Source organism: Gaeumannomyces tritici (assembly GCF_000145635.1).
Source record: "Gaeumannomyces tritici R3-111a-1 unplaced genomic scaffold supercont2.1, whole genome shotgun sequence".
Classification (NCBI taxonomy): Eukaryota; Fungi; Ascomycota; class Sordariomycetes; order Magnaporthales; family Magnaporthaceae; genus Gaeumannomyces; species Gaeumannomyces tritici.
The window spans coordinates 2147897-2171745 of record NW_008804545.1 but is presented as its reverse complement, the minus strand read 5'-3'; the positions used below and the strand labels follow the sequence as shown (position 1 = coordinate 2171745).

General features: G+C 59.1%; 12 protein-coding genes across 12 annotated transcripts in view; 7 read left to right on the top strand and 5 right to left on the bottom strand.

The window, feature by feature from the left end:
* Positions 1 to 352: 352 nt before the first annotated feature.
* On the bottom strand, positions 353 to 2910 carry GGTG_00688 (tripeptidyl-peptidase 1). The gene is made up of 5 exons (XM_009218439.1): positions 2023 to 2910; positions 1502 to 1941; positions 1350 to 1421; positions 871 to 1260; positions 353 to 749 (listed from the first exon to the last, which is right to left on the bottom strand). Exons 1-5 carry the CDS (start codon positions 2764 to 2766, stop codon positions 557 to 559), a joined length of 1839 nt encoding a protein of 612 aa, XP_009216703.1. The 5' UTR covers positions 2767 to 2910; the 3' UTR covers positions 353 to 556.
* Positions 2911 to 3350: 440 nt separating this feature from the next.
* GGTG_00687 (hypothetical protein) lies at positions 3351 to 3658 on the top strand (the record flags this gene model as incomplete). The annotated part of the gene is made up of 2 exons (XM_009218438.1): positions 3351 to 3450; positions 3522 to 3658. 2 exons carry the CDS (start codon positions 3351 to 3353, stop codon positions 3656 to 3658), a joined length of 237 nt encoding a protein of 78 aa, XP_009216702.1.
* Positions 3659 to 4042: 384 nt separating this feature from the next.
* GGTG_00686 (hypothetical protein) lies at positions 4043 to 4721 on the top strand (the record flags this gene model as incomplete). The annotated part of the gene is made up of 2 exons (XM_009218437.1): positions 4043 to 4349; positions 4435 to 4721. 2 exons carry the CDS (start codon positions 4043 to 4045, stop codon positions 4719 to 4721), a joined length of 594 nt encoding a protein of 197 aa, XP_009216701.1.
* A 36-nt stretch (positions 4722 to 4757) lies between these two features.
* On the top strand, positions 4758 to 5148 carry GGTG_00685 (hypothetical protein; the record flags this gene model as incomplete). Its single annotated transcript, XM_009218436.1, has 2 exons — positions 4758 to 4979; positions 5107 to 5148. 2 exons carry the CDS (start codon positions 4758 to 4760, stop codon positions 5146 to 5148), a joined length of 264 nt encoding a protein of 87 aa, XP_009216700.1.
* Positions 5149 to 5251: 103 nt separating this feature from the next.
* Positions 5252 to 8028, bottom strand: GGTG_00684 (branched-chain-amino-acid aminotransferase). The gene is made up of 2 exons (XM_009218435.1): positions 5871 to 8028; positions 5252 to 5784 (listed from the first exon to the last, which is right to left on the bottom strand). The coding sequence occupies exons 1-2, from the start codon at positions 6975 to 6977 to the stop codon at positions 5611 to 5613; spliced, it is 1281 nt and encodes a 426-aa protein (XP_009216699.1). The 5' UTR covers positions 6978 to 8028; the 3' UTR covers positions 5252 to 5610.
* Positions 8029 to 8345: 317 nt separating this feature from the next.
* GGTG_00683 (ethanolamine-phosphate cytidylyltransferase) lies at positions 8346 to 10796 on the bottom strand. The gene is made up of 4 exons (XM_009218434.1): positions 10456 to 10796; positions 10097 to 10214; positions 9200 to 9971; positions 8346 to 9109 (listed from the first exon to the last, which is right to left on the bottom strand). Exons 1-4 carry the CDS (start codon positions 10553 to 10555, stop codon positions 8768 to 8770), a joined length of 1332 nt encoding a protein of 443 aa, XP_009216698.1. The 5' UTR covers positions 10556 to 10796; the 3' UTR covers positions 8346 to 8767.
* Positions 10797 to 11775: 979 nt separating this feature from the next.
* Positions 11776 to 13897, top strand: GGTG_00682 (hypothetical protein). The gene is made up of 2 exons (XM_009218433.1): positions 11776 to 12742; positions 12820 to 13897. Exons 1-2 carry the CDS (start codon positions 12111 to 12113, stop codon positions 13634 to 13636), a joined length of 1449 nt encoding a protein of 482 aa, XP_009216697.1. The 5' UTR covers positions 11776 to 12110; the 3' UTR covers positions 13637 to 13897.
* Positions 13898 to 15004: 1107 nt separating this feature from the next.
* Positions 15005 to 16941, top strand: GGTG_00681 (Poly(A)+ RNA export protein). The gene is made up of 3 exons (XM_009218432.1): positions 15005 to 15522; positions 15629 to 16080; positions 16169 to 16941. The coding sequence occupies exons 1-3, from the start codon at positions 15259 to 15261 to the stop codon at positions 16524 to 16526; spliced, it is 1074 nt and encodes a 357-aa protein (XP_009216696.1). The 5' UTR covers positions 15005 to 15258; the 3' UTR covers positions 16527 to 16941.
* Positions 16914 to 18919, bottom strand: GGTG_00680 (hypothetical protein). The gene is made up of 2 exons (XM_009218431.1): positions 17966 to 18919; positions 16914 to 17870 (listed from the first exon to the last, which is right to left on the bottom strand). The coding sequence occupies exons 1-2, from the start codon at positions 18119 to 18121 to the stop codon at positions 17385 to 17387; spliced, it is 642 nt and encodes a 213-aa protein (XP_009216695.1). The 5' UTR covers positions 18122 to 18919; the 3' UTR covers positions 16914 to 17384.
* Positions 18920 to 19397: 478 nt separating this feature from the next.
* Positions 19398 to 21370, bottom strand: GGTG_00679 (hypothetical protein). The gene has a single exon (XM_009218430.1). The coding sequence runs from the start codon at positions 20586 to 20588 to the stop codon at positions 19422 to 19424; it is 1167 nt and encodes a 388-aa protein (XP_009216694.1). The 5' UTR covers positions 20589 to 21370; the 3' UTR covers positions 19398 to 19421.
* A 507-nt stretch (positions 21371 to 21877) lies between these two features.
* On the top strand, positions 21878 to 22974 carry GGTG_00678 (hypothetical protein; the record flags this gene model as incomplete). Its single annotated transcript, XM_009218429.1, has 3 exons — positions 21878 to 21969; positions 22038 to 22805; positions 22878 to 22974. The coding sequence occupies 3 exons, from the start codon at positions 21878 to 21880 to the stop codon at positions 22972 to 22974; spliced, it is 957 nt and encodes a 318-aa protein (XP_009216693.1).
* Positions 22975 to 23646: 672 nt separating this feature from the next.
* Positions 23647 to 23849, top strand: part of GGTG_00677 (hypothetical protein) — a gene marked incomplete at both ends in the record, with an annotated part of 1086 nt that continues 883 nt past the window's right edge. Inside the window, one exon of the mRNA XM_009218428.1 lies at positions 23647 to 23843. Coding sequence (XP_009216692.1) covers positions 23647 to 23843 — 197 coding nt within the window. The remainder of the gene's footprint in view (positions 23844 to 23849) is intronic.

The window sequence follows — 23849 nt, the reverse complement described above, 5'->3', positions numbered from 1 at the left end:
TGGTTGCGTCTTCGTTCTCAACAACGACGCGTGCGTACGCACTCGGAAAAGGTTAATTCCGGCGTCCTGATCCCTCGGCGGCGCCGTCACCCTCGCCCCCGCCACTCGTTGATTTTGGCGACTTGAGGAGTCTCTTCTTGGATATCTTCCCTGAGGGTGCGGGAGGTGGAGGAACGAGGAGATCAGAAAGATGTAGGATGGCTGCTGAGGTGTCCGGAAGCCAGAATTTGCTCACAATCTCTATATTTATTTCTAGTTTCTAGTTAGCTATCCATCTATACCCGACGATTTGTTTTGACATCAACACCAAATCAACCTTGCAGTATTACGCGCGCGCGTGCCACAGGCCGCATTGGAAGCAGACAAAAGTGCGTCGATTCTCATTATGGTTACTCTCATAAGTATTCCCAAGTATCTAAACAGACGGCGATCTAGGAACTAGCATGCCCGGGGTGGGCTTTCTAACCAACCATTCCATCGAAGTGGCCATTACCGGATAATCATGCCATGCTAATAGATATTTCCTCATCAAGTCGTCAATCTGCCACCTAGAGACCTAGTTCTCCCCGATCCTGGCCATGTGCACGCCGGGGCTGCTGAGCTCGAGCAGCTTGTCGAAGAGGGGCGTGCCGAGGCCCGTGACGGGGTCCCAGCCCTCGGTCGCGTTCCACGACGCGTACGGGACCCTGGGGGACGGCAGGCCGGTCCTAGCCTTACCGGTGCAGCCGCGGGAGCCCCCAAGAGTGATGCTGTGGACCAAGCGAGGAGGGGTGTGCGTGTCAGCCACAGAAGATGGACACGCGTGGTGGGTACATGTAAAGACAAGAAAAAGAAAGAAAAAAGGTATTGGTTTTCTCCGGAACCACTTACTCGGTCAAACCCTGGAACCCCGTCTCGTACAGCCACGGGTTGACGAAGCCCATCGGGGGCAGGCCAGCGCTGAGGCGGGCGCTGTTGAGCAGCGAGAAGATGCCGGCCACGACGGGCGACGAGGCGCTGGTGCCGCCGATCAGCAGGTCGTTGCCGCTGTCGAGCACGTGGTAGTTGTAGGCCTGCGCGGCGATGTCGGGGAAGCCCCTGCCCGCCGGGTTGTAGAGCCCCGCCCACCGGCCGCCCAGGATGCCGAGGTACTTGGTCACGGCGGCCTCCTGGTAGCTCGGGCGCGCAAAGATGTCCGAGAAGCCTCCGCCGGCCAGCGCCGCCGCCGTCTCCGGGGCGACATACCTAGTACCGCCGACGGCGGTGACGTAGGGGCACGCGCTGTGTGGTTGGTGGCGCCGCCGTTGACAGGCGTTAGCTATGGGGGGAGAAAGAGGAGGTTGTGCAAAACGGGTGGGGGGTGGACTTACGCCGGGAAGGTGGGCAGGAAACGGGTTGTGTTTTTGCCGTCGTTCGTCTGGCAGCTCCTACCTGGGCCATCACTGCGCAGAAGACAGAGGCCGGTCAGCTTCTCAAAAAAATATCTTCTATTGCCGGCTGGCATCGGGGCGCAAAGACTCACTCTCCCGACGAGAAGAAGACCGACACGCCGCGGGCGCCCAGCTCGCCAAACATGTTGCAGACCTTGATAGCGAACTCGCGCGGCACCGACTGCTCGTCCTCGCCGTACGACGTGGTCAGCGTCTGCGGCAGCTCGTCGTCCGGGAGCTTGGTCATAAACTCGAGGAAGTCCAGGTACGGCTCGTTGGAGACGTCGTTGGGGTCCGGCTGGTCTAGTTCGGGCACCAGGGGGCCCCGGCCGCCAGTCGTGTAGTAGGTCATTCTGGTCTTGTACGACATGGCCAGGCCGTACTGGACGTCCAAGTTCGCCTCGACCGAGTCCGCCTTGGACGCCTGGTCGTTCAGGCCGCCGTTGATGGAGATGACGGAGAAGTTCGCGTCCAGCGTGTACGGGGCGTACAAGCTCTGGAACCTTTCAAGCATGTTATATTTGGCGTATTGCTACGGGCGATAAAGGGAGTGTCAGTAACGGATGGCTTCTCGCGAGGGAGAAGTGGCTGCTTGGGCTGATGATAACCATACCTCCAAGTAGCCAGCAATCCCAAACAGGGAGCGGTTCGTCGGCGTGGCCTGGTAGCTGCCAACCTTGTACAGGGCGCGCAGGCACTCGGGGGTGAGCGTCTTGTTGCAAGCGGCGACGTTGAGGTCGGGGTTGGGGATGTCCGAAGCCTGGATGCTCGACTCGGCGCGCTGGATGCTGTCGATAATGCTTCTCAGGGGCCTCGCCTGGCCAAACCGTATGACGGGGGCGACCATGGTGATGTGCTCGCGGACGTGCTCCGGGACCGAGTACCTCAGGGCTCGGATCTTCCTGACCCGAGTCCCATCCTGGCCGTAGACGGCAAAGTCGGCGCCCAGCAGGGCGCTCGCGTTGCGGACCGTGGTGGCGACGTTGACCCAGTCGCTGTCGTCGTCGACCAGGGCCTGGGGGATGCCGGCGTCGTCGAGCCACTTTAGCACGGCGGCGGTGGAGGCCTCGTGGGGCTTCATCATGTCCCGCAGCTCGTCCCGCTTGAGGTGCTGCCCGTAGCGGGGACTGCTCGGGGACGAGACGGCGTAGAGCGTCTGCTCGAACAGGCCCAGGTTGGGCTGGCGGAGCGAGATGCGGAGGCGGATCGTCTGGGCCGGGTCCGCGTCCGACAGCCTGGTCCAGCCCTCGGGCACCTGCGCGAGGGACTCGACCACGACGCTGCCCTCGGCCATCGCTGCTGGCAGCAACCGCAGGAAGGTGCCCACGGCAGCGTACGTGAAGAGCTGCCCAAGCATTGTGCTTTTGTTCAAGGACCGCCTGGGCTGCCTGGACCGAGATGCCTTGTCCGAAATACGTCGAGGCGAGCTTGATAGTCCGGCGACCAAAAGCGAGAAGATGTCAGACTGGAGGACAGGTCACACAGGAGAAGGGCGAGGACAGAGCAGTGCCCGTGGTATATTAATACCGTAGCCTAAGAACAAAAAGCCTCACTGCTGCTCCTGCCCAGCCTCCCTGTGCGTCCAGTACCACGTCCTCGGGGCGCACATACTTCCCGCCTCCTTCCTTGAACATCCCAGTCTTGAGCGGCAGAGTCAAGAGTACCCACCTGCAAATGACACCTTCCCGTCACGGAGAGATCAACAGCCCCTCTCAGAGGGGCTGGAAGCGGACATGACATTCATGTGCCTGCAGCCCGATTGTGTCATACAGTCCGCATCCAGAGGCCGAGTCATTAGCCAGCAGCGATAGAGAGGTGTAGGTACTGACTTTCCCATCTCCTTAAGTGGGAAGGAGCAATGGGGAAGGGACAAGTTCTGGGAATGAATACGGAAGGGCGGAGCCCCTAGATAGTTTGCTGTCGGGAATCGCGGGCGGGCGAATGAACGGGTTTGTCGAGGAGCAGGCACGGCAAGAACGGCAGGGAAAGGAAGCAGGGGGGGGCTCGATCCCGGGCCAAGACCCGCCAGTGAAGTGCTTATGTTTGCTTAGCCAGTGGGTAAAAAAAGCTTGTATCCGTCATTGCCGGCAACTAACCCCCCGCCGCAAACAGGGAGTCGATTGACCAACAAGGAATTGGTCGGGCGACGGAGCCAATCGCCAGGAGCAAATGCCACGTTACGCGTCCAAAAGCAGCATCCGGAAGCCGCGAGGGCGCGTGGCCAAGGAGGGCGGCACCACGGCGGCTAGACAGAACAGGAAGGTCCAGGGGCACCTAGTGGGTGGTGCCTGGACGGCGGGAGTTGCGCCTTCCTGTTGGGTCACGAATCCGAGCCCGCTCGGCTATTCGCGACTTCCTCTCGGTGGAAGCTAAAAGAGATAAACCTGCCCGGCAGTAGGTAGGTATCTAGAACGAGAAGCCCACCCAAGATGGACGGGTAAAACAATGTAACATCACACCCGCCCAATATCCCAGGGCGCCAACCCACCCGACTTGCCTAGGTGCCCCGTATGTCTCGGTGGAACCAGATCAGACTGAGCACAAAAGTCGTATCCCGCGCGTTTGCGATGCCCCCTGCTAGGGATCACCGCATCGGCCGGGCCCTGCCCCTGGTACTTCAACCATCCGTCGAGATGGACAAGCGCCGCCGCCTACATGAAGGCGGCGTGAAGAAGGCCATTACGGGCGCAACCAAAAGACCCTCGGGTACGCACAGCTTCAGGGCCCGCATCGAGCGCTTCAGACCTAGCCCCCCGCCGCGCGAGCCCACGCCGCTGCCTGAGACCACACCCACCGAGACCTTCTTCAGGACGCTCGAGCGCGAGCTGGACGCCCGGCGTGCGGCCGCGAAGTATGGCGACGTCGACGCCGGCGCCCCGAGGAACAGCAGCAGCCCCCCTCTGGCGCCGGCCAACCTCGCGGATGTGACGAAGCTGGAATGTAAGGGGCCCCGCCCATCCACGGTCCATCTGCCTTTCTGCTAGGTTCCCCTACCTTTTGGTCCATGCCACTGGACATCTGACAGTCTTGGCGGCAGCCACGTACGGAGGCAGGGCCCGCGTCCTGGAGACGCGGTCGATGAATAAGATCAACGAGGCACACGCCGCGATCCTGGCCAAGCTGGACGGTCTGAAAGAGAGCGACAAGAAGTGGGCCGCTGCCGTCCGCGAGCACCAGAAGTGGACCGTCACGCCGCTGTCTACCATCAAGCTCGACCTCGGCCCCCAGAGTCAGCCGGTCAGGCTGGGCAACATGGCCAAGGACCTCGACGCCAAGCTAGAAAAGACCATGCACGAAGTCTCCAAGCTCTAGGGAGACTGGGAGACGCTGGACGGTCAGATCAGGCAGATGGCCAAGCAGCTCGACGGCGGCGGAGGCCGGCCAGGTAAAAAGGTCAGGTTTGCCGCCCAGGCCGAGGTCGATGCCGAGATCCAAAAGGTGATTTCGGAGGCTAGAGCCGAGCTCAAGGAGCTTGGTGATGCGGCAATCGAGAAGGCAGACCGCACAGAAAAGGCAAGTTGTATTCCAGTGAAGGCGATGGCATGTGCGAAGCCTGCTGACAACGGTTCGGTCCCTCTAGGATATTCGCGCCCGCTGGAAAAAGGTAAGCTGCAGACCTCCCTTCTGCCATTGGTGCTGTGCAACCTCGTAATTCTAACAAAGACATGGCCATATTCAGGAGAGAATCAAAATCCAGCAATCCGAGGCGGAGGCTGCCGACACCGAGCTGTTCGGATGATCCGTGTGGCCGTCATGTTGATGACATGCTGTCGTTGCTCTTGTTCTGTTGTCTTTGCCTACTGTTCGATCATCCAACTTTTCCACTTTATACTTTTGGGTGTTCCATGTGGAATTGTCAAGATAAGGAGCGCACATGGCTGGAGCCATTCCGAGAATATTGCTGTTCATAAAACCACACATGCCTGAGGGGATTTTAAGGGAGAATTTGGTGTGCTGCTAGCAACGATCTAGACAACGACTGGAACTTTTACCCAGAGCTCTCCGGGCGGATCTTTGGTGTACGAACGCTCAAGCGAAAATAATAAACAAAGATGCTGCTTTAATGCAACATGGACATGGAACACCCGACATATTTTCTAAACGCCTGTCAATACGTGAAAATGCCGACTTTTGCTTCTTTTGGTCGTCCCCGGGGGTCCCTCACGAGAAATAAAGAACGATGGGGAGTGCACGGGACTGATTACTGCTCCTCGTGTACAACGACGCCCCATTCGTGCTGCTCGTTACCGTACATGATATCCTTGAGCCACTGCTTCAGCTGGAGCGTGTACTTGCCGCCCTCGCCCTTGTCGCCCATGGAGATGGGTGAATCCTTGCCGCGGTGGTGGATCAGGGAGACGGGGCTCACAAAGAACTGTTTATAATTGTCAGCTTTTGGTGCTTATAAGGAGAGGGGAGAAGGAATGCTATCAGAGGAGGTAAAAAGAAAAAAAAGCTCACCGCAGTGCCAGCGGCAAACGACTCCATCAGCCGGCCCTCGGCCTGGGCGGCAAAGACCTCGTCGATGGTGTAGCGGCGCTCAACCACGTCGAGTTCGTCGCCTAATCTCTCCTTGGCCAGCTGGACGACGCTGCGGCGCGTGATACCGTCGAGGATCAGGCGGTCGTCGAGCGGGGCGGTGACGAGCTGGAGGCGGCCCGACGAGCCCGGCTCTCGCCACACTACGAAGAAGTTGCTGGCGCCGGCCTCGGTGCAGTAGCCTTCGGGCCCGTAAAGCCAGAGGATCTGACCGAACCCGCGATCGCGGGCCTCGCGCGTGGCCAGCAGGCTGGGGCCGTAGTTGGCGCCCACCTTTGCGTAGCCGAAGCCGCCAACCCAGGCGCGGATCATGTCCTCGGGCGACGTGTGCAGGCGCATGCCGCCCGCGGGCTGGTCCATGACGGGCATGTAACTGGCGATGATGTAGAGCATGGCCTGGCTGGGCGCCTGCACGCCGAGCGCCGGCTGCGTGCCGATCATGGTCGGCCGGAGGTACAGGAACGTTCCCGGCCGGTCGCGGGGCAGCCATTTGGGCCCGTCGACGGCCATGAGCGCGAGCATGAGCTGCTCCAGCGCCTTTGGCGGGAAAGCCGGGAGCGAGATGCGGACCGACGACATGAGCATGCGCTCGGCGTTGCGGTCGGGTCGGAACAGCCGCAGCTTTCCGTCGTAGCCCCGGTACACCTTGAGCCCCTCGAAGCACTCGGTGGCGTAGTGCAGCACCGACGCCGTCGGCATCAGGCTCAGGGGTCCGTAAGCATGCAGCGACGGCGCGGACCAGCCCGTCTTGACGTCCCAGTTGGCTGTTATCATATGGTCCGTGCAGATGGTCTCGCTACCGCCCACGGCGGCGACGGGGTCCGGCACCGTCCTCGGGTTCGCCGTGAGCTTGTACACCAGCTTGGAGGCGTCTAGCGCCTGCACGCCAGATGTTGCTGTTGAAGAGTCATCCTTGACCTGCTCCAGTTTGTGCTCAAGCGCCACGGCGGTCAAGTTTGTGTCTGGGTCGCCCTTGTTAGGGACAGGGGTTCCCGGGGTCACGGGGGTAATAGCCGCTGGCGGAGCCATGGTTGATGCTTTCGTCCCTGTCCGACTTTTCAAGTGGCTAACCGTCTGTCGACAGTGGAAGACACGGATGGTGTACTGACGCCCTGGTACGGATATGGATATGCTCAAGTGATGTCAAGGTGGCAAGATGAACAAAGAGGCTCCGAAGGTGGTGAGGATAGCGCGCCGAGTTCGTAGGAGAAGCCCAGCCCAACTGTGCTTATATTATAGGGATTGGATAAAAAGGAAGCAAGAAACGAGGTAGATGCACCTAGGCAAAAAATCAGACAGGGCAGAGTGATGGATATGGGAAAAGGAGAAGAACGAACAAAGCGTTGCTGGCTGGACATGAGAAGCTTAAAAAGGAGCCAGCGTGCAGTCAGACCCGCCAGGGGGCGGCCCTTGACGACATCCTTGTGCTTGTGGGCAGGTGACTCATTGGCCAATGGGGAGGGACCAAGACAGGCCCTGTATAGCCAAGACCTCTTCTGTGCGAGACCGCACCCCCGCGAGAGTGCTTGGAAGGTATGGAAGGGACTGGCATGAATGGATGGGGGATGGGCAGCTAGACTAGAATAGATAGGGCGTCACGCCCTTCGGGGTGTGGGGAATGCGATTATTGACGAGACGATATGGAAGGACAAAAAAAAAAGAGTAGAGGAGGCGCGCCGAGGAAAGGCCAGCCGTATCTAGAGAAGGTCCCGATATCCGGAGACAGGTCAACTTCCTCTTGACCGCCCGCGTCGGGTGCTGTTCCAGAAGTTCCAGATCTCGATCAGCCGAAGCCGCCGGGCCGTCGCAACCCGGGCTGGCGGGCCCCTCCCTCGGGCACCACCACTCGACGTCCGAGCTCGCATACCAAGGCCCTCGAGATAAGAGGACGTGGGCGCCCACCGCCCACAGCCGAGAGGCCAGGTGCCTGTACGCTGGGTGCCTCTGCAGACGCAGTGTCAGTTAGTTGCCGCGGCCGAGCCGTGGGATTTCCTCGCCTGGGTGGAGGCCAGTTGTGGTGGCCGGGGGAGTGCGCTCGCAGGTTCCGTTTTGGCGTTTTGGCGTCTGGGCTTTGTTGGCTGCATGGGCCATGTGCCGCGCTGGGCTGGAGGGGTTCGATTTCTGCGCCCGCTGACGTCGCGGAATTGAGTCGCGGGCAGACGGCCGAGAATAGCCGCCAATAAACGGCAATTGCCTTTGTTGGGCCCTCGCCTCGGTTCGGCTTCCGGCTGGGTACCACCTAGAAGGACCGGGGGAGTGTCCTGTGATCAAAATGACCCCGGACTTTACCTAATCGTATCCCTACAGCCCGCTTGATGGCCCTTGCGACTGCCCGTTCTCAAGCGGACGGGCAACAGACGTTTCGGCAACTTGCTAGGTACTGACTTGCGTTTTTGTTCACAATTGAGGCCATTACTTCAGTGTCTTGGACGCCCCTCAAACCATTTGGATTACACGGTACCTAACCCCTCTCTGTAAGGTGGGTGCGCTGTGTTACGGAGGTGCTGAGTTACACAGTCAACGACCAACAATCCAGTGAATGAGAGAACGGCACCTTTCAGCCCGCCTGCGTCATATCACCGTGAGGTGCGACGGACAACCATATTTGTTGGATTATATCTGGCCGCTATTACCTCGGAGCTTTTCCCCGCCTGCAGCTCTTACCACCATTTCTAGCATTCGGAAATCCGACTGCTATTCCAGACTGACGGTGAAATACACCCAAATCTGTCGGAGCTTGACTGCGCCAAGAATGAGAGATATGAGTAATGATAACGACAGCATCTTATCTCACCACCTCACAGAGGTAGTCGGTCAGCTTAACGGGCCTCCTTCTTCCTCTGCTCTTCCTCGAGCATCTCCCGCTGTCGGTGGGCCTTCTCCAGGTCGGCCTTCATCCCTTTGGCCTTCTGCCTCGCCTCGTACAGATCTCGGCTCTTCATTATGCGCTGCACGATGGTGGCCGCGTTGACGTCTGCAAACCCGTGCCCTCCAATCTCGCGGTAGATGCCCATCTCCTTGGGTGCCGTGTACGGGTCGTACGTCAGGGGCATGAACGACGTTGGCCCGTGGTATACGGCGTCGGGGGTGCCCCACGGAAGGGATGTGAGATAAGACTTTGTCGGCGTGAAGGGTGCGCCGAACACAACAGCGTCGATGTACTAATAAAACAAAGGGTGGTCAGCATTTTGATACAGCATCAATCCCATCCTCACTAGAACTTTGTACGGCCAACATCAGCAGCGACTCACCCTGCACTGCAGCACGCACAGCCCCCGCTCATATATGTTCATGACGGGATAATTGACGCCCTTCCAGTGGTTTATGACGCTGTCATCGTGGATTCCGGCCACGACGTAGACGGGCGGATAGTCGGCGCCCTTGCCTTTGCGTTCATCGACGGCCTGTTGCGAATACCAGCCTTCCTTGCGCGCGAGATCCTCCTCTTCCTTGACGACAAGGCGGAGGAACTCGATGTGGCCGCTCGAGAAGAGGTCGAAGCCGCCATCGACATAAACAACCCGCTGTCCCGGACGCGGGCGCGGTGCCGGGATCATCTCGCGGAACGAGCCCTTCTCCTCGGCGTCGTCCAGCTGCTTGGCTTCCTCGGAGGCGGACCAGAACCAGACATCGACGCCGGGTTTCGTGGCGGTCTCGTCGGTGGCGTAGAGACGAATGCGCTCCGTCATGGCCATGCCCTGGGCGTCGCGCTCGGCAGCAGTGCCGGGGCCCTCGGTTCCGGCCAGCGCGGCTTTGAGGGAGCGGATATGGTGCGTCTTGGTGCACAGGAGCATGCGGCCGACCAAGTCTGTAGTCGAGATGCTTGGCGTGCGCTTGACCACCTTGAAGCGGTTGGCAGCTTTGACGAAGCGGTAGCAGTCCTCACCGCTCGAGTCTGACGTGATGTCGTCACCATGCACGACATACTTACACCCAAAGTGCGAGATCCAGTCGAGCTCTGTCACGTAGGGTGCATTAGGGACGGACTGCGTGACCCATCTACATGCGTCGACGGCAGCTAGCCTTTTGGGTTGTGCTTTGCTCCCCCGGACCAACCGGGACAGGTTGGATGAAGAGGCATGAGGTCAGCTCAGATGTTCCTCGGATATGGCAGCAACCATCTTGGTTCAAAAATGGCTAAGTTTTACCGTTCCTCCATCGTCATGACGGTGGGCCCCTTGTTGTCCAGGATGGCCTCGTCCGAGTGGACTCCAATGTAGAGCTCATCGCCCAATAGCCGGGCCTGAACTATGGCGCCGGCGTGGCCTTTGCGGTGGCGAGCAAAGTCGAGTGTCTGTCAGCCTACCATTGTAACGCTGCACTGTCCATCTCACGCCTGCCGTGTGGCTCGCCGGGCGGGTCTCGGGAGATCTTTCACGGGCCTGAAAATATGGGCTGATGGGCACTTGAAGGAGGAGGCCTAATATGCGGGATCAAGGGTACTTGGGGTGACACTACGGGGGAGCCAAGCCGAGGCTGCGGCCACTCAACGCAGGGAAGCACATACCATGATGGAAGAAATCGAAGCAGCCGTCTATCCAGATCCGGTTTTCTAGAAGCTCAGGGGCCGGGTCCCCGGGCGGTAGGGATTCCGAAATAGTGGTCATGATTCGCGGTAGGGGTGCGGGCAGCTGTTGGTGCGGTGAGCTGGGGAGACGGAGGGGGTCCGCACGATGCAGGGTTGATATCCAAAGCCCAAGGCGATGTTTGCCAGAGAGCTGTCGAGGTTCGAGCTCAGCAGACTTTCGGGCCGGAGCGGATGGTTGCTATATACAACTGGCTACGAGGCGCCGAACTGGATGAGTCCAATCCTTGAGGCGTCATTTTACCAGTTTACACCATTCCAGCCAATGTCAGCTGTTGCCGCCACCTCATCCGCAAACCAAGAGGGGCGGGCAGCAAAAGCCAGGTGCGCCGGCCCACTTTAACCTCTGCTCGATCACCAGCCACGAGTTTGGTGCCTGCCCTGGAACGCCTCGGTCACCTCTCCGGGCGCAAGCATTGGCGACATGTGCAGGGTGGACTCAACGACTAAACGGGGCATTATGGAATTTACATGTGTTTACCACCTAGGTATGATATGAGGGTACATCGGTCGTGATACCACCACAATCACACAACCACCGTGCACATGACCCATATTGGATGGACGGCAGAGTGAACTCTGGCTAGTCCTCTAATTAGCGTGCTCGTTGTTTGTTCTAACGGTCTCGGAAACACGGCTTTGACCTAGGTGCCCTGTCCCATCGCAAGGATTATATGTGCGGGATGTTGTGTGATGTGGTCCCACACAAACCAATGGAAACGAACGAACGAAAAAAAAAAAGGCTCGGCCACCTTCCACACCGGGCCGACTCAGCATGGCGTTATAAGACGAGACCTTGCGAGAGGGAACATCGTCCTCCTTCAGGGGGCAAGGATCGTGGACGAAGCACCCAGGTGCGCTTTGTCTGTCGACATCCTCCTGATTGCCGGTCCCGATCCCGACTGCCATGCGTTTCAGGCCTCTCGCGCCGCCCAAACTTCACCGCGCCCGTCTCAACTGCTTTGACTTGGTACTCAACCTCTGCTAGGTATAGCAAGATGGGTTGACGTCTGGCCGCCCCCGCCTCCCGTCCCCCCACGGTCCTGGTCAACTTTGTACTCGTTCCTGCTGGCCGCCGCCGTGGCCCAAGATGGATGCTACCTGAGCCTACCGGCCAATTTGAACCGGTTACAGTGGGGGCCTATAGCGGCTCTGAGACCCATATTGCCCTTCTAGGATGTCGGTTAAAACGCATGGATGGCAGGGCACTGATGTACCGCCGCATATCACGACGCCTTATAAGAAAATAAAAGGAAGAAAAAAATGCCACATGTCTGTTTTGAGTTTCTGTTTCGTGGCACTGCTAAAATAAAATCACGGTCTCCGCTTCTTTTCTTCTCTAACCAATGCATATGTAAATCCATCGGTGCCGTCGCCTCGTCGTGATGCGTCTCAGTGCCCTTCTAAATCTCTCACTAGCAGGGTCAAGATTCTAGCGCTGGATTGATTGCGTCTCGCTTCGCATCGGCCAAGCCTGGAACTTGCGCTAAAGCTACGCCCTGACACCGCTAAAAACGCCCCCTAGATTCACCAATCGCTGCGTCTAAGCGCGACCAGAGAGGCCTGCGCAGCGGCCCATGTTCCAAATAACGGGGAGAGACACAGCGAGAGTGGGCGCAACGTCCAACTTCTCCTTTCCTCAAAATGCACATTCGTCCGCAGCGACGCAGGCGGCCCATTCCCTGCAGCAGCCTCCACAACCACTACCGCCGCCGCCAGCCGGTTCCACAGGAAGCAAATCACGACCCAACAGCGGCCCAAACGAATCCTCGGGACAGGCCGACCAGCAACAGCAGCAGCCAGAGCCGCAGCACAAGCTCACCAAGGACCGCAGGCCTTCCTTCTCCCTCTCCCGCAGACCCTCCTTCGCGAGGCTACGGCGCGGCTCGACCTCGAATGGGTCCGGCGGCGACGGCGCTGGAGGAGGCCGCAGCGGCTTCTTCGTCGTAACCGACCACTCGACGCCCCCGAACCTCCCCGACAACGCCGCCCTCGCCGCGCACACGGCCCAGCGCGACACCGGCCCGTCCTCTCCCCTCTCGGCCGACTCCTTCTCTAAGATGCTCGCGCGCACCGCGCCATCCTCGGCCAACGGTTACGCCCCGCCCCTAACCGGCGCCGCCATGCAGAGCGAGTCCTCGCTGGCCTACCAGCATATCCACGATATAGCAAGCAAGAGGATATCAACGCTGGACTATCTACGCAAAGCGTACGTTGCCGATCCCTCTCCTCTCCCTTCAAAGCCGTACATGCCCATTTGCTGACTGCCGACGAACAACTGTGCAGACATGAAGGCCGCGTCTTCTGGTTCAACACGCTGCTCTTCGACAAGCCCGACCTCACCAGGCTGCCCTACTTTGACAACCGCAAGCTCGCCCGCCGCGCGACCAACTACCTGCTCCTCGGCCTCTCCCTGCCCGCCGTCATCGACCTCAACTCGTCGACCCCGCTCGAGTTCCTGCGCAGCCTCAACATCCTGCTGAGCGAGTTTGAGACCTTCCAGGGCCTGCACTCGGAGAACGGGCCCTCGGCCGCGTCCTCGCTGTCCCGCGCCCGCATCCCAAACATGTTCCGCCGCGGCACCCAGGGCGCCAAGACGCGCCGCACCTCGGGCGCCAACGACATCGGCTTCCCCCTGGAGCCCAGCGAGAGCAACGGCGGGTCTGCCGGTGTCTTTGGGGGCGGCGGCGGCGGAGGCTTCGGCGCGGAGTATGGCGGAGGCGGCGGCGGCGGCGGCGGCGGCGAGGGGGGCGAAGGCGGCAACACTAGCGTGCTGGCCTTCGCCGCGCACGACACGGACCTGCTGCCCGGCGAGGAGTACGCGCACCTGCTGACGCCGTCGCTGCCCTTCGACCCGGACTTCTTCGAGACGTTCGCGACGCTCTGCGACGTCCTGATCGACTGCTACACGCGCCTGCTGAGCCTGCTGCCCACCCCGCGCGAGTGCAACCAGTCCGTGGCCGAGCTCTTCACAAAGGCCGACGCTAGGGTCCGCAAGATCATCATCCAGGGCGTCGTCAAGGAGTTTGAGGACTCGAGCCGCAGCGGCGTCAAGAACGAGGTCGCAAACGTCGGCAAGGTCGTCCTGGGAGGCCTGATGTGACGGGGGGCACTGCCTGGGAGCTGTATTTGCATGCGTGAAGGGATATGTGTCTGTACATGTAGGCATTGCAGGCACGGCCAACCTGACGTTTCTAAACATATGTTGGAAGTGGCCTACTCTGGCTTAGTCGCGTATGGCGTTGATGAGTGTAGCATACGCATTACGGTCGGGTCTAGAGTGTCGGGGAGAGTTTTCAAACCGTAGAATCCATAATGTCAAACCGAATATACCACAGTCTAGTTCATTATCTCAAGAATCCGCTCAATGTGTCTTTATTTATTATTGCACCAAGAATTTATCTTGAACAGTGATGTCATGCTTTGGCGAGACTGTCATAGAATGAGGCAAAGATGAAGGTAGGTGAAGGGGTAGTGAAGAACAGAAAAAGAAAGACAGTGAAGTTTATCAGAAACCATAACGCATATTGCAATCATCACCAGGAGCGCACCTTTTTACAGTGGCTCCGGTCAGTGCTTGACTCTAATATTTGGTTCATCATTTAAAACTTCACCCCAAAATGGGCACCCCGTTCGGCTCCCGGTCAAGGAGAGCCCTCAGACGAAAGCTTCCCGCGAAGCTCGGAGTGTGAAAAGATGGATGTCCGAGAGTCTCGTTCGCGAGAACGATGAAGGTGTGGTTGGAGCCCCCCTCGCACCAAGAGTAAGCCCCATCGTGTAAAACCACACTGGCCGCTTTCCTCCCGAGGGAGTACCGACAGGCCAGGCGTGGCTCAATCGCATAACTGTGGTGGAATGAACTGACGAAATGCTCCCATGCAAGGCTTGAGCGTCCCGTAGGCCACCCCAAACATCCCCAAAAAAATTCCACGCCGTATGAGCCGAGATCAGACCGGACCAGATTGCCCGACCGCCGTCCCGAAGCGCGGACTCATATCTTCGTCCATTGGGGGCGACGGGGAACGGCGGCGAGAGGGCGGCGGTACCGGTACAGAAACCGTCTCGAAGCAGGATGGCCACCCGAGGGGCGGAGGGATGATCGAGGCCGGCACGAGGGACAGCCAGCAGGGATAAGCCGCAGTGCTTCTATGGCGGCGCGTTTCCGCAAGAAGTGTCCGGGGACTTTCCCCAAAGCAGAGAGGTGGTTGAGACGGTGCGAACACCTTCTCCGTGTTTTCAGCTTCGAATAGCGATCTTTTGGGCGAGGGGGACCTGAGGGAAAGGAAGGAAGGAAAAAATAAAAAATTTCGCAATGTCGAACTTTTTTATGGGTGCCAGGCCCCCGCATAATTAATTGGGGCGCGTGTGTCGATGTGGGGCACTGCCTCCAACTTGCCTGTAGACTTTGGCGTAGGCACCCGTCTTACGTAACTCGAAGCTTCCGCCTGTCATTGGTCATTAGTTTTGCATCTCTGCCTTCAAGGATCACCGACGCGTTGACTAGCACCGAACCGTGTCTGGGCTGAGCCGAACCATTTTGACCCTTACAACAGCTACCTTTCCAAGGGCACACAACCTTTTGAACCAGACAAACCCCGGGACTCGCGGCTGCAAGACAGCCAAGGGGCAGCGTTTCTTTTTTTCTCGAGCCCGGTCGTCTCCGCACCCGGCCCGAGGTCATCAACGAAGCCTCCGGGGCGAGAGCCGCACCAGAGAAAAGCAACCATGTCGGGGCTCTTCGGCCAGCCGGCGGCGGCGCCGACGAGCACGATCGGCGACCTCAAGAACGACGTGGCCATCGCAAACCCGCCCGAGGACAGCATCTCGGACCTCGCCTTCAACCCGAACCCGAGCGACCAGAAGGACTTTTTGGCCGTCGCGAGCTGGGACAAGAAGGTGCGCATCTACGAGGTCCTGAGCAACGGGACCGCCGAAGGGAAACACATGTACGAGCACGACGGGCCCGTATTTAGCTGTGACTACTACAAGGTAATGCTTCCTTTATCCTCTGCCACGTCTGGCTTGCTTGGCTTTGTTTCCTTGGCCTAGGCCGCACCAAGGTCGATGCTAACGCCTAACAACCAACCCCCTCCAGGATGGAACCAAGATAGTCTCCGGAGGCGCCGACAAGATGGCCAAGGTGTGCGACGTGACGACGGGCGTGACGGCGCAGGTGGCGCAGCACGACCGGCCGGTGCGGTGCGTCCGCTTCTTCGACAACGGCGGAAGCCCCATGGTGATCACAGGCTCGTGGGACAAGACGGTCAAGTACTGGGACCTGCGGCAGCAGACGGCCGTCGGCACTCTGCAGTGCCAGGAGCGCATCTACACCATGGACGTGCGCGACAACCTGCTCGTCATCGGCACCGCCGACCGCTACATCAACGTGGTCAACCTCAAGGACCCCTCAAAGTTCTACAAGACACTCCAAAGTCCGCTCAAGTGGCAGACGCGCGTCGTGAGCTGCTTCACCGACTCGGCTGGTTTTGCCATCGGTAGTATTGAGGGTCGGTGCGCAATTCAGTACGTTGAGGACAAGGACAACAGGTATGCCATCTCCCAGCACCCTTTTCCGTGTTTGACCTCGTAGCGTAGCGCACCAAGGGTCTTATGGCTGATGATGAAAACCATATAGTTCCAACTTTTCCTTCAAGTGCCACCGCGACCAGCCGCAGGGCAATACCACCAGCGTGTACGCGGTGAACGACATATCATTCCACCCGGTGCACGGGACTTTTAGTACAGCCGGCTCGGACGGCACCTACCACTTCTGGGACAAGGACGCCAAGCACAGGCTGAAGGGCTACCCCAACGTCGGCGGCAGCATCACGTCGACCACGTTCAACAAGAACGGCAACATCTTTGCCTACGCAGTCAGCTACGACTGGGCAAAGGGCTACCAGGGGAACAACACCCAGTACCCCAACAAGGTCATGCTGCACCCGGTCCTGCCGGACGAGTGCAAGCCTCGTCCGTCGGTCAAGAAGCGGTGAGGTGGGGGTTGAGCGGGCTGCGAGGAAGGAGCGTGGAGTTCGGGGAGTGGGCCCGGCTACTTCGAGAGACGGCTGTGTTGGCCATGAGTGCAACGTTTTGGATCAGGCGGGTTGCTGGCTCTCGCCCTTGCCATGTTCTCCCCATCTACGACTGTATACCTCCCATCTTGGAGAAGAAGGCTTGGCCGGCGAAGATCTCGGCTGGCGGTGGTTGGCGGTCAAGCCAAAGCCGGCAGGCTGCGGGTACTAGCAAAGGCCGATGAACTATTCGCAGCGTTAGTGGTGGCTTTGGTGAGGTGATTTTTGAGTGGTGCGGAGGAACCATAGGACAATGATACCACACAACCCTTAGCGTGGTTGTACGAAACCAAATGTTATTTTTAGGTAGACAATTCAAGCGATGCTGTCACTGGTGCTCCTATTGTTACTTGACGCTTCCATCGTGATGAGACGAACCGGGGGGGTGTGCCAATAACAAGAACTCGGGCACCGATGCAAAGTAAGACGGAAACCGGCGACGTTCAGACGGGGAGCCGTTGGCTCACAAAAAGTGGATAGGTATTCATCAAATACAGCTGTATTGAAGGGCCGGTCAGGAAGACCATGGCTGGCCAGACCAAATTGGAAATAGCACGATACTGCTAGCAGAGTCCCAAACGGACGGACCTAATTACAACGCGTACAGCCATAAACATGGCTTGGGGGTTTTGTGGTGGCGAAATACAGTCTTGCAAAACAACAAGATACAAACAGCAACGGCCCAAAACAAAACCAACCTAGGGTTTTGATGGCACGAAACTCCTAACCCATCGTCAAGTCATCATCTGAAGTGGTCAAAGAACCGAGGTCCTGCTACGATCAGGCAAGCGCAGGTTTTTTCTGACCACCAAAGACGTCGTCCAACATGCCATGCCACACGTCCGTGATCATAGAGTGGCCCTTGCTCGAGCGGGTGACAGGAGCGTGCTCGTGGACAAACTTGAGCTCGACGCCGTCCAAGCCGATGCCCTCGACCTCGGTCAGGGCCGAGAGCACCTTGTCCGGGTGGGCGGCAACAACGCTGATCTCGGCGGCCGGCAGCGGGGCGTCGGGGGCCTCGGCGCTGAAGGTGGACCTGTCCGGAGTGAAGTTGTCCGGCATGAAAGGGACACGGATGGTCTGGGCCATGTCCGAGGCCGACTCCATGTCCATGATGGGCAGTGTGGCGAAGTCCATGGTGGGCACCTCGAGACGAGCGGCCGGGGCGGCGCTGCTGTGGAAGCCCTGCATCAGGGGGACTATCCGGCCCGGGTTGGGCTGGACAGTCACGGGCCGGTGTGCAGTGGTCATGCCGCGGCGGGAGGCCTGTTGGTTGATGTGCAAACGCCTGGTGTAAGTCCCAACTGACTCATACCAGACGAACAAGATCCCGAGGAGCTACTGCAGCGGAAGGGACCTACCTCATTATCACTACTCCTGCCCTCAGCACTGAAATCTGACTGGGCGAAAGAGACGGCAGCCTTGGAGGCTCTGGAGATGAAGTTGGGCCGCGCTACTGACGGGCTGGCCGTCAGCGAGCGGGCGAGCTGCGACATGGGCGCCGTGACTCTAGTCATTGTGTCGGGTGGTCGGAGCGCAAGTGCACTACGGAAATGTAGGATGGGCGGTGTTGGGATGGGTGGTATGTAGGTTGTCGGCTGCCAGTCAATGTTTTGAATGTCGGGCTAAGAAGAGGTGGTGTAGCTTTGTGGCGGTCCGCGGTGCACCGTCGTGCCAACGTAGAAAAAGAAGGGTCGGAGGATCGGAAAGTCGGAGATGGGGGGATGAGAGATGGACGAAGGGATGGCAACGATTAAATGCGAGGCGTGATCTGATGTGTACCACAGTAAAGATGGTGGGGGAGAGAGGTGGAAGGTCGACAAACGGGGAGATGCTGGGTGGGGGAGACAGAAGTCGTACTATGGATGCACGAGGATGATGCGGTTCTCGGATGTCCGGGATGCTCGACTAGCGCTTCGGGCGGTCTAGCAGGAGGACCTCTCACTTGAAAGCAGGGCTGCAGGCTTAGCTGCGGGAGGGATCGAGGAGGGATGGTGGTGGTGCTTTGGCAGTGCTTGTCTGAGGGGAAAGCAGGATCGGCCACGCCAGTCCGTCTGCGAGCCGTCGTGAGTAAAAGGTAGTCTGGGCGCTATGTTATATACACTTCATGATGCGTGATGTTTCAGCGACGAAGACGTCGCCAAGCACATCCCCATCACCGCCGTCTCGTCTTGGGTGGCGCGTGGAAAGCTCAGGCCCACGCCCAACCGCCCTGAAATCCCCTGTTCTGGCTCAGCGGGCAGTTCTGGCCGCAAATTTCCGTTGAGGCGTCAACAAAATGCCGACTCCGGGCTTGCGGGTGCCAAAAGAGTTTGGTTCACGGAAAGGGGAAAGGATGGAGGCGCCCCTGCCCATCCCGTCCTGAGACCTTGTTCCTGTTGGGGAGGGACAGCTTGAGCTTGGACCAGCTGGCCACACCACCACAGGTACCGATTGTGCCCCGGGTTCCGACGACCGGCGGTCAGCAGCTGCACCCATCAAAGGTGGGGCTGGACCCGCTGATCTGCGTTGGCTAGATTTGGCAGGGCGATGGCTGGGATGGACAGTCGCCAAAGCATGACATCTGCACAGCGTCTTGGCAACCCGTCTTGTCCTCAGTCGAGTGCTGCCAGATTGTCGAATTGACCAATCCGGTCCGCTGGATTGGGGAGCTAATTTTCCATATGGCTTCCCTTCTTTTTCCCTTTCCCGCCTCACGTTGTAACCGCCTTCCTTCCACTTTACATGCATGCTACATTCAACGTCAAACACGTTTCCATCACACATCACGCCATGCCCATCCAAAGGCCTCAGCCCCTGAAACTCAGCCTCTGCCACCTAGGTCCGAAGCGAACTGTCCAGGAACTGCTGGATCTGGCAAAAGGCAGTTGGTGCCGAGTGATGCAGCGACCAATCATGCCCCGAGTTCGTGACCACGATGGACCCTCGAGTCGCGGCGTCGGGGAAGAGCAGCGCCGCCGTCTGCTGGTTGATGGTGTCGCAGTCGCCGGCGGTGCAGGAAAAGTGGTCTTTGTCGCCGTTGACGAAGACGACCTTGCCCGTGTACCCAACCGCAGGAGGTGACGTGGTTATCGCCTCTCCCGGCGTCCAGGTATCCTGCATCGCAAAGTCGCGTGGCGGGATGACGGGGTTGTAGTGACCCGGGTAGTAGAAGGCGGCTCGTCTCTCCGCCTCGGTCTCGAATGTGAGATAGCCTAGCGGCAGTATTTGCGGGAAACGGTCCGGGTGCAGACGGCGCGCCGAACCGACGACGAAGGACCGGGCGGACTCGATGGTAGCGCCAATTCCAATCCCAGACATGACATAGGCGTCCGCATCGGCCGGGTGCAGGCGAGCCAGTGTCACGCCCAAGGAGCAACCCAGAGAGTGGCAGACGTAGGCGATTTTGAAGTCTCTCTTGAACTTGATGCCGGGAATCAAGAGACAGGGGAGCTTCCTGATGCTATGGACGCTATCGCGAATGGACTTGATCACCTGATGGATGATCTCAGTCTGGAGCGCCGCCTGCACATGGTCTAGTGGGTCAGGGCGCTGCTGGTCGGCACCATGACCGAGCCTGTCGAGGCTCAAGACGTGATAGCCCGCCTTGTTGGCATACGCGACAAAGTCGTTCTCCTTGACGCCATAGCCCCTCCAGATCTCTTGGCCATAGGTCGCTCCCGAGACCAGGACCTGGAGCACGTCCTCCTTGCGAGACCGCAGCGAGAGCGACGGGCAGAAGGTGCCCCTCACGGTGAAGTTGCCGCTGACAGTCTGCACTGGTCCGCCATCGGGGATGTCTCCGCTCAGAAGTCTCGCGATGCTCCACTGGACGATGGCAACCTCGTTGTTGGGATCCGGAGGGTTGGCGACGACCTTGTTCTCGGCAGAGGCGGCGACATTGAACGTGACCGGGAAACACAAGGGGTTTCCAGGAACGACAAAGGCGCTGCAGGCCCCGACGAGCAACGAAGCCGCAAGACTGGCCGACTTGAAGCTGCGCATGGCGAGTGGTTGTGGCGGTTGCTTGCTTCGACGGCAGGAAAGAGGCTCGGTCGATCGACGGCCATACTATCCTGATCCACGGTGGGAACACCTCGTGTCTTTATACGGGTAGCTGGCGTTTTGCCCAGTTTGACCGAAAAGGCAGAGGCTTCGCAATATCCAACGGCTTGTTGGTGGCTCAGCCTGTCTCAAACCGCATCGGAACGCCAGTTTAGTCGGGCGTCGTCAAATTTGCCAAAGGGCAATTCCTTTGTTGTCTGGGGATTCAGCTAGCGCTAGATTGCCCCAATAACGTCTCGTACACTGACGTGGTGTTCCTGATGATGAGCTGAGGTCTATTCAGAACCCCTTCTCCCTATTCATGCAGGCCAAGTGACTGACACCCCTTGTCCGAGCAGGCGGAATGGCGCTATGGACGCAGAGCTGAGTAGCGAGCACGAAGAAATATTGCACACGTCTCGCCACGCCCCTTCCAGAAGATTGCCTAGTTGGGCAATCTCATCTTCCAATATCCAATATGGGTCAGAGAGAATTCTTCGGGGGGCCGTCGCGGCCAATGGCTTCCGTCATATCCTCCAGCCAGGCCCAAGACAGCGTCACACGCGCTGCCAGCCCGGGGGTTGCTAGGAATGCAGGCCAACACGCGATTCTGCTTGGAATGTTTACTTTTGTTGTCTGCCTGGAACAGTCTGGGTGTGTGTCGTTGGTTGCCATGGGCGGATGGCGGCTATATTCTGTGTGGGAGGGTATCTGACGGCCCAGTGGACTGCACAAGGAAAAGGGCAATTTCTCGCTAAAAAGCGACTACTGTTGGCGAGTGTTGGCGAGGCGTGCATGACCTGCAGTGCACGATGGGCTGCCAGGCCAGCCGACATATGGGGCCGGGATTGATGGGTTGTGGGAGCGAGTGCATAAGGCAATTCAAGCTTATCGACGTCAAGATGGCTGGGCATTTCTTGTGCTGTGTGCCCCCTGGTCTTGTCGTCACATCCGTGTGGGGGGGCCGCTGTCCGATGCTAATGAAACGTGCCGCAAGCAATTTCACTTTGTTGATGGGGATCCACCACAGGGATCCGTTTTGTGCACAATGCTACTCTGCTGCTATTCTGCTAAGCAGCCGTGCGCGGCGACGGGGCCGACGACGATGGTGATAGGCTCATAAAGACGCTTGCCTCCTCTCTGTAGGGAGGGAGGGACTGCTCCTCTTCCTCCTCAGCCTCCAGCTCCGAATCACGCTCTTTACCCGACAAAGCTTGATCAGCGGCTTTGAGCCCGACAAGCACTCGATGATGCAGCTCCCCACCTTCTTCCTCTTCGCCCTCCTGGCGGCCCAGGGGGCACTGGCCACGCTGCCCGTCCGCCTCGTCAGCTGGAACATCCGGTACGCCGCCAGCGGGCGTGAGGCCGGCGAGAAGCCGTGGTGGGACCTCTTCTGCTTCATCTGGAGAGACCGCTGCCGCCTCTACCGCGCCAGGTCGCTGCTCGGCGGCCTGCAGGGCTCGGCGCCCCCGGGGGCCCCACCATCATCGCGATGCAGGAGGTGCTCAACAACCAGCTCAAGGACGTCAAGAAGGGGCTGGGCAGCGACTGGGACCACGTCGGCGTGGGGCGCGACGACGGCAAGACCAAGGGCGAGTACATCCCCATCCTCTACAAGAAGACGGACCTGCGCCTGCTCGACTCCACCACAAAGTGGCTGTCCCCGACGCCCGACGAGGTCTCGTTCGGCTGGGGTGCCGGCAGCCGCCGCGTCACCACCATCGCCGTCCTCGAGCACGCCGCCACGGGGCAGAAGCTGCTGCACGCAAACTGCCACCTCGACAACGTCTCAGCGCAGGCCCGGAGCGAGGGCATCAAGGTGGTGGTGGCGCAGATCAAGGCCATGCTCGCAAAGTGGGGCCCCCTGCCCGTCTCGCTCTCGGGCGACTTCAACTCGAGCCCGTACAACGACGCCTTCAGGACCCTGGCCGGCACGGGCTTCATGAAGGGCGAGCTGTTCGACCTGGCCCAGCCGGACAAGGTCGTGGGGCCCCACACGGGCACATACACGACCTTCTCGCCCGACGGCCGCGGCGCCGCCCGCATCGACTTTCTGTGGCTCGGCCCCAGGGACGGGTACGATTACACGGTGCAGAAGTACGAGATTGTGGACAACCTGGTCGACGGGGTGTATACCAGCGACCACAGGCCTGTTGTGGGCGATGTTACGATCAACTAGTTTTGTCACATATACTCTGCATACACATTTTCTGGTTGGTAGTAGCTGTTTACTCTAAAACATAGTCATAGTATACTATTACCCAGCCTCAACTCCCAAATGTTTACTTTCCATGAAGAAAAGGGCAATGGAACGTTGTTTTACCATGATTCTGAGTCGATGGCGTAATTGCGTAGTATGCTCATCTCTGGGAAAGTCTCATGCTCAGAAATGACGCCCCAGGCGTCTCTACTTGCCATTTTAGGTCAGCTATCTGCGTGTTGGACTCGTAAGCAGGCAGTATGGAAGTGGAATCCGTTGCCCGGGTTGCTTCCTTCCCTTCTAGACCCAAGCTCCACGACAAATCTTTGACTGATGAAAGCATGACGTGGGTTCTCTCTTCGAAGAAGCCGCGAGGGATGCGATCAGAAACGTCTATCTTCTCCCACCCAAATCACCTCGACTATAGGTAGCAGGCTGGGGCAAGTCTCAACTCCTCCCTCTCCGTCACCGACGCCCAACGCGCAACGTCCAACGCGCGAGAGCCGAGAGACACGCCGTTTGCCCGGTAGCCAACCGAGTTGTATTTCCCAGCATAATCATTTTTCCAAGAAACACGATAAGACAACGCAATCATCATCACCAAGGCTACCGACCGGCAGCGTTCCAAGAAACCGCCCCCTCAACCCCAACAACAAACCCTCCCAAAAAGGAAAAAAGATGGCGCATCTCATCCTCCGCGTCTCACTCCTCGCGGAGCAGATGGCCGTCTTCACGCTCGGCCTCCCCGCGGCGCTGGCGGGCTAGGGCTTCGGCTTCGTCGTCGGGAGCTGCGTGCGGCTCGAGAAGAAGTACCGCCACATGCAGGCCAGCCTGTCATCCAAGAACGGCAACAACGGTAACAACAACAACAATAACAACAATAACAGCAAGACCAACGCAACCACCACGGTCCTCGACTCCATCGACGCCCGCAACCGCGACATCCACTGCCGCCACTGCTGCCCCTGGTGCCCGCCGCCCCCGCCGCCGGGCCACTGCGGCGCCGACTGCGCCCTGTGCCG

Excerpts from the sequence above, each read along its gene's own strand:
- GGTG_00681 (XM_009218432.1), top strand. The coding sequence starts at position 15,259 with ATGTCGGGGCTCTTCGGCCAGCCGGCGGCGGCGCCGACGAGCACGATC. Across the intron at positions 15,523-15,628 it reads TTAGCTGTGACTACTACAAG|GATGGAACCAAGATAGTCTC; the intron begins GTAATGCTTCCT and ends AACCCCCTCCAG. Across the intron at positions 16,081-16,168 it reads GTTGAGGACAAGGACAACAG|TTCCAACTTTTCCTTCAAGT; the intron begins GTATGCCATCTC and ends AAAACCATATAG.
- GGTG_00680 (XM_009218431.1), bottom strand. The coding sequence starts at position 18,121 with ATGACTAGAGTCACGGCGCCCATGTCGCAGCTCGCCCGCTCGCTGACG. Across the intron at positions 17,871-17,965 it reads GCAGGAGTAGTGATAATGAG|GCCTCCCGCCGCGGCATGAC; the intron begins GTAGGTCCCTTC and ends ATCAACCAACAG.
- GGTG_00679 (XM_009218430.1), bottom strand. The coding sequence starts at position 20,588 with ATGCGCAGCTTCAAGTCGGCCAGTCTTGCGGCTTCGTTGCTCGTCGGG.
- GGTG_00684 (XM_009218435.1), bottom strand. The coding sequence starts at position 6,977 with ATGGCTCCGCCAGCGGCTATTACCCCCGTGACCCCGGGAACCCCTGTC. Across the intron at positions 5,785-5,870 it reads CGTTTGCCGCTGGCACTGCG|TTCTTTGTGAGCCCCGTCTC; the intron begins GTGAGCTTTTTT and ends AATTATAAACAG.
- GGTG_00688 (XM_009218439.1), bottom strand. The coding sequence starts at position 2,766 with ATGCTTGGGCAGCTCTTCACGTACGCTGCCGTGGGCACCTTCCTGCGG. Across the intron at positions 1,942-2,022 it reads GGATTGCTGGCTACTTGGAG|CAATACGCCAAATATAACAT; the intron begins GTATGGTTATCA and ends TATCGCCCGTAG. Across the intron at positions 1,261-1,349 it reads TTCCTGCCCACCTTCCCGGC|CGCGTGCCCCTACGTCACCG; the intron begins GTAAGTCCACCC and ends CCAACCACACAG.
- GGTG_00682 (XM_009218433.1), top strand. The coding sequence starts at position 12,111 with ATGTTCCAAATAACGGGGAGAGACACAGCGAGAGTGGGCGCAACGTCC. Across the intron at positions 12,743-12,819 it reads CTGGACTATCTACGCAAAGC|ACATGAAGGCCGCGTCTTCT; the intron begins GTACGTTGCCGA and ends ACAACTGTGCAG.
- GGTG_00683 (XM_009218434.1), bottom strand. The coding sequence starts at position 10,555 with ATGACCACTATTTCGGAATCCCTACCGCCCGGGGACCCGGCCCCTGAG. Across the intron at positions 9,972-10,096 it reads GTCATGACGATGGAGGAACG|GCTAGCTGCCGTCGACGCAT; the intron begins GTAAAACTTAGC and ends ACAACCCAAAAG. Across the intron at positions 9,110-9,199 it reads TGTGCGTGCTGCAGTGCAGG|TACATCGACGCTGTTGTGTT; the intron begins GTGAGTCGCTGC and ends TTGTTTTATTAG.